Below are 12220 nucleotides of genomic sequence, written 5' to 3'. Positions count from 1 at the left end.
AGTGTTCTCCTTAACCTGTGAAGAGAAGACAAGAAGCAATGGACTTAAATTGCAGCAAGGGTGGTTTAGATTGGACATTAGGAAAAATGTTTCAAAAAAGGCAAATACTATGTTGTGTTATGTTGGCAGAAGTATAACATACAAGTCATGGTACATGATAATATTACTCTACTAGATTTGGGATAGGTGTCAACTGGAGAAATGTGTCAAATTTTGCTCACCAAGGTATAGAAAGGATGTAGAGAATCTGGAAAGCATCCATAGGCAAGTAACAAATGTTTTGCAAGGGATGGAATGCAAACTGTATGAGCAACCCTAAGAAACCAGGATATTTACTTGGAAAAGAGGAGATTACTGGGGGACAGGATAGTGGTCTTCAAATACTTGAAAGGCTGCCATGAAAAGGTGGAGGAAAGTTTTTCTGTCTTACCACAGAGGGGCAGGACAAGAAGTAATGGGTTGAAATTCCAGTATAGCAGATTTAAATTAAATTTCAGAAAAATCTTCCTAACTTTAAGTACAGGAGGCCAATGGAACAGACTCCCAAGGAAGTCATGGAAGTGCCTTCTGTGGACGTTTTCCAACGTCGTGTGAATAGCCATCAGTCTTAGGTGACTAAGACAAAACAAATTCTGCATCTTCTCAGGGGATAGACTAGCTGTCCTTTGCGTTCCCTTATAACTCTATGGCTCTATCATTCTATGATGTAAAATCCTAGTGTTTTACAGGGGATCAGACTGGATGATCACATGGTCCCTTCCGATATTAAACCCTATGGATCTATTGATAAAGAAAGTAGACCAGGCATTTATATTTAATTTGTCTCATAACATGAACAAGGGAACTTTTAATTAAATTGAAAGTCTGAACATATAACATTGAGAAAAGGTAATTACTACCATAATTCCTATTTGGCCTGTAGAATTCCTTGCTACCACCATTATTGGAGCAAAGAGCATAGAAGAATGGGATTCACAAATGGATTGGCCATTGTAGGTGGTCCTGTTGGCATCACCTGTAGTTAAGGTGGTCTGAGACCTTCCATTAGAAGACTTCATTTCCAGTTGCTTATAAATTTGCCAAATTGTTGGTGTTTGGACTGAACTTTCTTCTGCTGGGTGTCTGCATGGAGCAGAATTGTTTTATTAGAAAGTTTCAGGCCTAACAATTCAGCTGAGTTCTCGAATGAAGCTAGGAGAAAGTATGTGTTACCCATGTTGAAAAATTCTTATTATTGTTCTAGTGAGGAGCCCTAGCACCTCCAAGCTTTGCAGCAGATAAGAGTCTGGTAACAGCCCCTGTCCCTCTGCCCCATTAACAGAGAGAGGAGGGGGCGACAGTGTCTGTGCATTAACACACAGTTGGCTCCTGACATCTGTACTCAGCTCTTGCTCCAAGGGGAGTTTTGCCTCTCTTGGGCCTGAGGAAAGCAAGGGCCCTAGTCTCAGAATCTGGCCTTGTATTGCACATCTACTAATACTTTACATACTGAAGGATTCACTGTGCCACTGAAATGCACCTCCTTGGTGCTGGAGTCCATCAGGCGGGATGATCACGGGTGCACAGAAAAGAGTGAGATTTTGGCCAGTGATTCTTTAGCAAACTCATCACTTATGGCAAGGGCCCTGGGATGTTTCATGGTTGTGCAGAGTGAATAAGACCACAGACTTACTCTCTATCCCACCACACCCACATTTCACAGGGTTTGCCGATCAGGTGAGCTCCTCAGCAAGAAATGGGTACCTGTGAATTCTGAGATGGAAGTGTCCTCCTTAGGAATCACCCTCAGGTATTCATGAGCCACACCTCTCTTAAACCAGGGTCTGCAGCAGCATCTCACGCCGAGAGCCGACAAACGATGTGAACAGTTCCTAATATAGCTCTGTGTAATCCCAGTGAGGTTCTCTCAGCCTCTAGAGGAGAAGACAGGAACTGAGTGTAAACAGGCTGTAGATAAGCAACTCTCCACTTCCATGCTAATTATCCATCTTTAGGAGTAAACAGCAATTAAGGAACCTTCCCAAAGGGAGATGAAAACTTGTGGGTTTTGCGCTGAGTAAGAGAAGAATTGGCTGCTCTGTACATTTGTGTGTCTGTATGTAAAAATTATAGTTGATGAGAAAGAAAATTAGGGAAAATGCCTAATTCTCAGGATAGATGAGTAGATAGTAGACAGAGAGATCCGAAGTAAGTTGACTAAGAAGAGACACAAGCGCTTACAGCAAACACATGGGGCTGTCGCTAAGAGATCAGAGATCAGTACATTTCATCAGTAACTATCATTATACTGTGCAGCACCTTTCATTGATGTATCTTCGAAACACCTAGCAAAGAAAAGTCACTATGAACATTCCCCATTTCACCGATCTGTAAACTGAGGCACGGGGAGACATGACTTGTCCTAGGTCACACAGACACTGACTGACAGAACACAAGTGTCCTGACTTCCCTTCCATACCCATGGTCTCTCTGTCAGTAAGTGACCACATGACAACAGGGAAATGGACTCCCAGTCTTGCAGGGCCCGTTCACTGGGGCAGAGGAAGGAATTCCCTGGGGACCGCTGAGCCCTCTGACATGCCAATCTGGGCCCCCTCTCACATTGTGTGGCTGTGACAAGCTGCAATCCTCTCAGGTCTTGGGACAGACTGCAGTACCAGCCTACTCATCACTGGCAAGGAGGGTTTGGACCTGCTGCCTTGGCCTACCCCTGGGCTGCCCTCTGCAACCCCCAGTACCTGTTAGCCCTCTGCTAGGCCACAGCCTGGGGCTTTCCAGGCCAGAGCTCCCCAGCTCCTCTGCCTTTCCCCAGCCCTGCTTCCCTCAGGTATACAGTCTCTAGCTCCCTGCAGCTAGGCCCTTCTCTCTCTGAAGGCAGAGAGAGACTGTCTTCTTCTGGCTCCCTGGCCTTCTTATAAGGCCCTGTTGCTTAGTTTGGGGCGTGGCCCCAGCTGCAGCCACTTCCACCAATCAGCCCAGCCTTTAGAGCCACTGCTCTCAAGCCCTGCCAGGCCACTTTTAAACCCCTCGGGGCAGGAGCAGGATCCACCCTGCTACACTCACCAAACCCTTCATGATAAAGTTACACATGGAAATGCTTTGGTTGATTCAGCAGCCAAAACCACGTCCCTTTCTGCCCCTCAGGCTGCGTAAACTCTTGCTGTGATTGAGGAACCTCCACTAGCCTCCCTTGAAGACCTCGCTAAGATCCAGAACGCGGCACCGGAAGCCGAAAAAAATATTCTTGGAGTGTTGCTGGGTGTACTTTGCACCCTGATCATCTCTCATGCCCCCCCGGATACTTGCCTTGTTGTACCTAAGGTGCTCGTCCCCTACTTTGCTCGCGTGAACCATGAGGTGGCACATGTGAGCAAAGGGGGGATGATTGCTGCAGTTAAACAAGACTAGTATGCACCAAAATTTTCTTCTGTAGCCCAACATTACTGTCAACAGTGTGCAGTCTGCACTGCAATTTGAGACCATTGTTCCTTGTCCTTGTTCTGTCAGCTCTGGGGAATTGGCTCCTCTGAAGCACTGAGTATTTCTAGAGATTACTCTGTGTGAACTGTTCTCTGTTTTTCCATTGGAATTTCCAATCTTTAATCTTGTTCTCCTCTATCTTCTGACCCCCTTCTTTGTTTCTATTCTAACCCAAACAGTTCCAGACATTTCACTCTGTCTGCCTCTCGCAGCCTCTCCCATTCTCAGAGCCTGTCTGGAAAACCCCCTTTCTATCTGCTACACGCTTTATAGAGACTGGGTGACCAAACCGAGCGCATGTCCAGAGCAGGTTATTCTCTTTGCAATTCCTTACGCATCTGAACATTGTCTTTGTTTTGGCCATTTCTGTTACTGAGCAGGAGTTTGTCAATGAAACCAAGAAATTTTCCCTGTGGTGTGTTCTAATTGGGATGTTTTCCCTGCTATAATTTTTGGAAAAGATTTGGTGTTTTCTGCACTCTCACATTTTGAGGAACGGTATATGGGGAACGGCCCACTACAGTGGCTATCTAGCCAGGCTGGTGTTTCCTGCTGGTACCTATTAAGGTTTCCCACACCATGATGTGTAGGAATGGGCATTATCTGGGTCAGTTCTTCATAATTCATTTCTCTAAGTAATGAAAATATCATTTTTCAGTGTGTGAAAAGCAATCAATCTGCTTCACCCATGAGAACAGCGTCCAGTAGTGCATGTTGTGTCTCATGTTAACATTGTCTCTCTGTCTAGGCATTTGTACTGCGACCATCACCCTAGAGCCTGGGCACATACAGGAAGTCAGAGGAACGTACGGTACATGCACTAGACACCGTTCTGCCTCAGAGTTGGACACCTTCTCCTCTACTCCATGTCAGATTCCAACACAACTGACATCACCAACCCCTCCACCTTCATCCTGCTGGGCATTCCTGGCCTGGAGACAGCCCATGTCTGGATCTCCATCCCCTTCTGCACCATTTATGCCATAGCTGTCATGGGGAACTTCAACATCCTCTTCATTGTCAAGAGGGAGCTGAGCCTCCATAAGCCCATGTGCTATTTCCTCTGCATGCTGGCCGTCACTGATCTTTTACTATCTACATCAACTGTTCCGAAAACGCTGAGCATCTTCTGGTTCAGTTCCAGGGAGATAGATTTCAGTGCCTGCCTCACCCAGATGTACTTCGTTCAGTGCTTCTCAGTGATGGCGTCTGGAATCCTTGTGGCCATGGGTTTTGATCGCTATGTGGCTATTTGCCATCCCCTGAGATATTCCACCATCCTGACAAATGCTGTGGTGGCCAAGATCGGCCTGGCCGTGGTGCTGCGCAGTGGTTTGCTTGCATTGCCCAATCCTATCCTGGCGAGGCAGTGGCCATATTGCAGAACCAAAATCATCCCCCACACGTACTGTGAGGGCATAGCTGTGTTGAAGGTTGCATGCGCTGACATACGGGTCAGTAGTTACTATGCCCTCTCTGTGGCATTCTTGGTGACCGGTGTGGATGTTTCTTTTATCTCTGTGTCCTATATCCAGATCCTCAGGGCCATCTTCAGTCTTCCCACAGGACGTCCAGCTCAAGGCTTTTAGGACCTGTGGCTCCCACCTCTTTGTCTTCTTAACATTTTGCATCCCATCTTTGTTCTCCATCATCACGCACCGGTTTGGCCAGAATGTCCCCCTGCACTCCCATGTTCTCATTGCTAACATGTACGTCCTGGGGCCTCCCATGCTGAACCCCATCATCTACGGGGTGATGACCAAACAGATCAGAAACAGGTTGCTCTGGTTCTTCACTCATAAAGGGACCTAAAGTTCTCTCCTGGTGCTCTGGCTCTCATACTGAGCTCCATGCAGAGCTGGCTGGTGCATGGTACCACACCCTCTTCCCTGAATCACTGACTGGACAGTCAAAGAGACATTAAATCTTGTCCTGATCTTAGTGTTCAGTGTCAGCGTTAGAACCTGGAGAATTGGTCTATGTAGAGCTCACTGGTTGCCACCTTTCTTATTGCTGGTAATGGACCCTCAAATCCCCATGCCGTACCCCCACCTCTTCTGCCAAGGTTCTGTCCCTGTGCCTCCTCTTTCCACCTAAAAAAAAAGAAATCATAAGAACATAAGAACATAGAACATAAGTACATAAGAACGGCCATACCGGGTCAGACCAAAGGTCCATCTATCCCAGTATCTGTCCACCGACAGTGGCCAATGCCAGGTGCCCCACAGGGAGTGAACCGAACAGGCAATGACCAAGTGATCTCTCTCCTGCCATCCATCTCCATCCCCTGACGAACAGAGGCCAGGGACAACATTCTTACCCATCCTAGCTAATAGCCATTTATGGACTTAGCTACCATGAATTTATCCAGTCCCCTTTTAAACATTGTTATAGTCCTAGCCTTCACAACTTCCTCAGGTAAGGAGTTCCACAAGTTGACTTTGCGCTGCGTGAAGAAGAACTTCCTTTTATTTGTTTTTAACCTGCTGCCTATTAATTTCATTTGGTGACCCCTAGTTCTTGTATTATGGGAATAAGTAAATAACTTTTCCTTATCCACTTTCTCAACATCACTCATGATTTTATATACCTCTATCATATCCCCCCTTAGTCTTCTCTTTTCCAAGCTAAAGAGTCCTAGCCTCCTTCATCTTTCCTCATATGGGACCCTCTCTAAACCCCTAATCATTTTAGTTGCCCTTTTCTGAACCTTTTCTAGTGCTAGAATATATTTTTTGAGGTGAGGAGACCACATCTGTACACAGTATTCGAGTAGTGGGCGTACCATGGATTTATATAAGTGCAATAATATATTCTCAGTCTTATTTTCTATCCCCTTTTTAATGATTCCTAACATCCTGTTTGCTTTTTTGACCGCCTCTGCACACTGGGTGGACATCTTCAGAGAACTATCCACGATGACTCCAAGATCTTTTTCCTGACTCGTTGTAGCTAAATTAGCCCCCATCATGTTGTATGTAAGTTGGGGTTATTTTTTCCAATGTGCATTACTTTATATTCATCCACATTAAATTTCATTTGCCATTTTGTTGCCCAATCACTTAGTTTTGTGAGATCTTTTTGAAGTTCTTCACAATCTGCTTTGGTCTTAACTATCTTGAGCAGTTTAGTATCATATGCAAACTTTGCCACCTCACTGTTTACACCTTTCTCCAGATCGTTTATGAATAAATGGAATAGGATTGGTCCTAGGACTGACCCTTGGGGAACACCACTAGTTACCCCTCTCAATTCTGAGAATTTACCATTAATTCCTACACTTTGTTCCCTGTTCTTTAACCAGTTCTCAATCCATGAAAGGACCTTCCCTTTTATCCCATGACAGCTTAATTTATGTAAGAGCCTTTGGCGAGGGATCTTGTCAAAGGCTTTATGGAAATCTAAGTACACTATGTCCACCAGATCCCCCTTGTCCACATGTTTGTTGACCCCTTCAAAGAACTCTAATAGATTAGTAAGACACGATTTCCCTTTACAGAAACCATGTTGACTATTGCTCAACAGTTTATGTTTTTCTATGTGTCTGACACTTTTATTCTTAACTATTGTTTCAGCTAATTTGCCCGGTACCGATGTTAGACTTACCGGTCAGTAATTGCCGGGATCACCTCTAGAGACCTTTTTAAATATTGGCATTACATTAGCTAACTTCCAGTCATTGGGTACTGATGCCGATTTAAAGGACAGGTTACAAACGTTAGTTAATAGTTCCACAACTTCACATTTGAGTTCTTTCAGAACTCTTGGGTGAATGCCATCTGGTCCCGGTGACTTGTTACTGTTGAGTTTATCAATTAATTCCAAAATCTCCTCTAGTGACACTTCAATCTGTGACAGTTCCTCAGATTTGTCACCTACAGAAGCCAGCTCAGGTTTGGGAATCTCCCTAACATCCTCAGACGTGAAGACTGAAGCAAAGAATCCATTTAGTTTCTCCGCAATGACTTTATCGTCTTTAAGCGCTCCTTTTGTATTTCGATCATCAAAGGGCCCCACTGGTTGTTTAGCAGGCTTCCTGCTTCTGATGTACTAAAAAAAACATTTTGTTATTACCTTTAGAGTTTTTGGCTAGCCGTTCTTCCAACTCCTCTTTGGCTTTTCTTATTACACTCTTGCACTTAAGTTGGCAGTGTTTGTGCTCCTTTCTATTTGCCTCACTAGGATTTGTCTTCCACTTTTTAAAGGAAGTCTTTTTATCTCTCACTGCTTCTTATATTTGGTTGTTAAGCCATGGTGGCTCATTCTTAGTTCTTTTACTGTGTTTCTTAATTTGGGGTATATATTGAAGTTGGGCCTCTATTACGGTGTCATTATAAAGGGCCCATGCAACTTGCAGGGATTTCACTTTAGTCACTGTACCTTTTAACTTTTGTCTAACTAACCCCCTCATTTTTGTATAGTTCCCCCTTTTGAAATTAAATGCCACAGTGTTGGGCTGTTGAGGTGTTCTTCCCACCACAGGGATGTTGAATGCTATTGTATTATGGTCACTATTTCCAAGTGGTCCTGCTATAGTTACCTCTTGGATCAGCTCCTGCGCTCCACTCAGTATTAAATCTAGAGTTGCCTCTCCCCTTATGGGTTCCCGTACCAGCTGTTCCATGAAGCAGTCATTTAAAGTATCGAGAAATTTTATCTCTGCATTTTGTCCTGAAGTGAAATGTTCCCAGTCAATATGGGGATAATAGAAATCCCCCACTATTATTGGGTTTTTAATTTTGATAGCTTCTCTAATTTCCTTTAGCATTTCATCATCACTGTTACTGCCCTGCTCAGATGGTCGATAATAGATCCCTAATGTTATATTTTTACTAGAGCATGAAATTTCTATCCATAGAAATTCTATGGAACATGTGGTTTCACTTAAGATTTTTACTTCATTTGAATCTACACTTTCTTTCACCTATAGTGCGACTCCTCCCCCTGCATGACCTGTTCTGTCCTTCCGATATATTTTGTACCCTGGAATGATTATGTCCCATTGATTGCTCTCAGTCCACCACGTTTCTGTGATGCCTATTTTATCAATATCCTCCTTCATCACAAGGCACTCTAGTTCACCCATCTTATTATTTAGACTTCTGTCATTTGTGTACAAGCCCTTTAAAAACTTGCCCCCGATTATTTGTCTGTCTTTTTCTGATGTGCCAGATTCTTTTTTATGTGACTGTTTATCATCTGATCTGGCCCTTACATTATCCTCTTCTGTCCTCTGTTCCTGACTATAACCTGGAGATTCTCTATCATCAGACTCTTCCCTAAGAGAAGTCTTTGTCCAATCCATACGCTCCTCTGCAGCAGTCGGCTTTCCCCCATCTCCTAGTTTAAAAACTGCTCTACAACCTTTTTAATGTTTAGTGCCAGCAGTCTGGTTCCACTTTGGTTTAGGTGGAGCCCATCTCTCCTGTATAGGCACCTCCCATCCCAGAAGTTTCCCCAGTTCCTAATGAACGTGAACCCCTCCTCTCTACACCATCGTCTCATCCACGCATTGAGACTCTGAAGCTCTGCCTGCCTACCTGGCCCTGCGCGTGGAACTGGGAGCATTTCTGAGAATGCCACCATAGAGGTCCTGGATTTCAGTCTCTTCCCTAGCAGACTAAATTTGGCTTCCAGGACATCTCTCCTACCCTTCCCTATGTCACTGGTACCTACATGTACCACGACCACCGGCTCCTCCCCAGCACTACACATAAGTCTGCAGCCTGGGGACTGGGTTGACCTTGTGGAGGCCAGGAAATAATTAACAAGGATTTGAAGGATCTTAAATGTATGTTAACTAAGTTAGCATGAGTTAGAGATATGTAGAAATAAGATAATGTGGTACAGAGTGAATTGTGTGAAAAGTCATTACGACCTTGTAAAATGCAGTCTTGTTTTGTTCTAGTAATGAAGACAAATAAGATAGTGAATAGGCTTATGTATAAACAAATGCAAATGTTTTCTTTTTACTGTCTCCAGGTTTGCTAGCTATTGTCTGTAACAAAGGTATAAATGATTGCTATGATTGTTTACTAATTGAGAGAGATCCGTCCGGGACAAGGGGCAACCCAGTTTCCTATAACACTCTCTCCCTCTTGTGATCACTAGAGAAAGTAATAAAGTATTTGATTTTGCTGTACCCAAAAAAAAAGCGAGAACTTAGTTTTTCTTCGACAACCTTCACCTGATTTTAACAGCTTCCAGGAGCACAGCACACTCTGGTTATGTTCCTGCAGATGAGTGCCACCCCAGAGTGCCCCCTGGGGTCTTCAGGAGGCCCTGCAGGCACCCTGCCCTTCCCTCTAAGGTCCTCGCAATGCCTTACTCTCCTCTTGGAATATTTAAAGGAAGTGCTCCCTTTGTGGGGTCACATTTATTCAGCCTTCTCCAAGACACAAGGTCTCCTACCCTTCAACTTCCCCCTCCCTCTTTACTCAGGAACACCCTATCACTCTTGTTGCTGGTGTCTGCATTGCTTCAGACTTAGTTCAACCCCTTTTCCCTTGAGCCTCCCCCCCAATCTCTTACCACTAGGCCCTGCCCCCTGCTGCTCCACTTCTTTTGAGGCTCCGTCTCCTGGCCACGCCAGAGCTGGGCCGTGGTAAGAGCTACTGTGATGTTCTCTGTTCAAAATATGATCATATAGATCACTTTTGCAACCACTGTTATATATTTGCAACAAATCTTGTACAAAATGTGGCATGTAAGATGTCTATGAAAAATTATGATTTGCAGGTTATGGTTGGTAACTTATTAAAAGATAGGAAACAAAGGGTAGGTATAAATTATGAGTTTTCAGAGTGGAGAGAGGTAAATAGTGGTGTCTTCCACGGGTCTTTTCTGGGGTCAGTCCTATTCAACATATTCATAAATGATCAGGGAAAAGGGGAAAACAGTGAGGTGGCAAAATTTGCAGACGATACAAAATTACTAAAGTTAGTTAAGACCCAGACAGACTGTGAAGAGCTACAAAAGGATCTCTCAAAACTGGGTGACTGGGCAACAAAATGGCAGAGGAAATTTAATGTTGATAAATGCAAAGTAATGCACATTGGAAAACATCATCCCAACTATGCATCTAAAATGATGGGATCTAAATTAGTTGTTACCACTCAAGAAAGAGATCTTGGAGTCATTGTGGATAGTTCTCTGAAAACATCCACTCAATATGAAGCAGCAGTCAAAAAAGCAAACAGAATGCTGGGAATAATTAAGAAAGAGATGATGTAAACAAAGTCAGAATGAGCTATACCCTGACATCTGGTGGCGAGCTGTGGAAAAGGACTTCAGGGGCTGATCTCGTTTGCATGGCACATTCACCCTGCCTAGCATGAGGGAATGCTTGCCCAAATGGTCACTTTGGCTGCTATGGGACCCCCCAATCTCTTTGTTATTGGGGCAGGAGTAGTAAAGCATTGTTACCCTGGTTATAGGAATCAAGGATAGTAGAAATGTACTTGGCATTTTATGATGGAGGGACTCGCCCTCACCTAAGTTGCACTTGCTAGGCAAGCCCAGTGAACTGGGGGGGGGGTAGGTTTCTATATTTGGTAGTATAGGCCCCTTCTGTGGGCCTCAAACACTGCATTGACCCCTTTTCTCTCCATGGGGTGATAGAGCTCATTTTGAGTCAGTTTGGAGTCCTATTAGGTGCTGCAGAGCTGGAGTCACTGATTCCTAATTCTAAGCAATAGATCTGCTTTGGGCTAGTGGTTCTGAGTGTACCAGCATTGAGGTGTTCTTCACCCTTCCCCACTACTAACAGTTGAAATCACTAAAGAGCTGTGTTAAGTGGGGGTGGGGCCTGAAGACAAGTTGGTGAGCGGCTGCCAGGGTGGCTGGTGGAGAGTGCAGCGGGTGGTGAAGACTACAGAAGAACCCCACAGAGAGGCGTGGCAATCAGCTGTTGACGTGAGCAGCAGAGCATATAAAATGTCCCCAAACCTTCCCCCACTTCCACCCAGGCTGGCAGGTAATCTCTGCAGAGGAACTTCTGAACTCTGGGGGCTGCACTGACCAAGGACAGAAACTGTGGGTGGGGTGACTGTTGGGTTGCTGGACTTAAGACCCTGAGGGGAAAAGGACACTGTCAAACTTACTTGGGGATGGGTCTTTTGCTCATGGTTTGTGTTATGAATCCTGTTTGTGGTGTTTCCACAACATGATGCCGTATTGTTTCCCTCCGTTAGTAAAAGGCTTTTGCTATACTCAGACTCTGTGCTTGCGAGAGGGGAAGTGGTGCCTCTTAGAGGTACCCTGGGGGTGGTATGTAATTGTTCCAGGTCACTGGGTGGGGGCTTGAGCTGGTTTTGCATTGTGTTATTGAAACGGAACCCCTGGATACTGAACCCGGCCCTTGTTGCTGCCAACTCTGATGGGCAGAAGGGTTACAATAATAAGACAGAAAATATCACATTGACGCTATATAAATCCATGGTACACCCATACACGGAATACAGCATGCAGTTCTGGTTGCCCCATCTCAGAAAAGATATATTAGAATTGGAAAAGGTTCAGAAAAGGGCAACAAAAATGATTAGGGTTATGGAATGCCTTCTGTAGGAGAAGAGATATCGAAAACTAGAAGCAGAGTTGTTAGAATCTCTACAGGAAGGAGCAGGGGTAACTTTAACTGCTTAACGGCTTTTATTTTAGAAAGCTTTTGCTCCTGGGGTAATTAGCCTGCAAATCTTGGAGAGACCATTCAAATTAAGGGCTCATCAAGAAACACTTAACT

At 44.5% G+C, this 12220-nt stretch overlaps 1 protein-coding gene across 1 annotated transcript; it reads left to right on the top strand.

The window, feature by feature from the left end:
- Positions 1–4472: 4472 nt before the first annotated feature.
- LOC120400092 (olfactory receptor 52E2-like) lies at positions 4473–5292 on the top strand. Its single transcript, XM_039528494.1, has 2 exons — positions 4473–4934; positions 5047–5292. The coding sequence occupies exons 1-2, from the start codon at positions 4473–4475 to the stop codon at positions 5290–5292; spliced, it is 708 nt and encodes a 235-aa protein (XP_039384428.1).
- Positions 5293–12220: the final 6928 nt, after the last annotated feature.

Source organism: Mauremys reevesii, linkage group 1 (genome assembly GCF_016161935.1).
Source record: "Mauremys reevesii isolate NIE-2019 linkage group 1, ASM1616193v1, whole genome shotgun sequence".
Lineage (NCBI taxonomy): Eukaryota > Metazoa > Chordata > Testudines > Geoemydidae > Mauremys > Mauremys reevesii.
The sequence above is the reverse complement of the archived record's forward strand: the minus strand, read 5'-3'. Positions and strand labels throughout refer to the sequence as shown.

What these genes read in the sequence shown, in the direction of transcription:
- LOC120400092 (XM_039528494.1), top strand. Translation starts at nt 4,473, where the DNA reads ATGGGGAACTTCAACATCCTCTTCATTGTCAAGAGGGAGCTGAGCCTC. An exon ending in TTGCATGCGCTGACATACGG is followed by an intron (nt 4,935 to 5,046) that starts GTCAGTAGTTAC and finishes GTCTTCCCACAG; the next exon opens with GACGTCCAGCTCAAGGCTTT.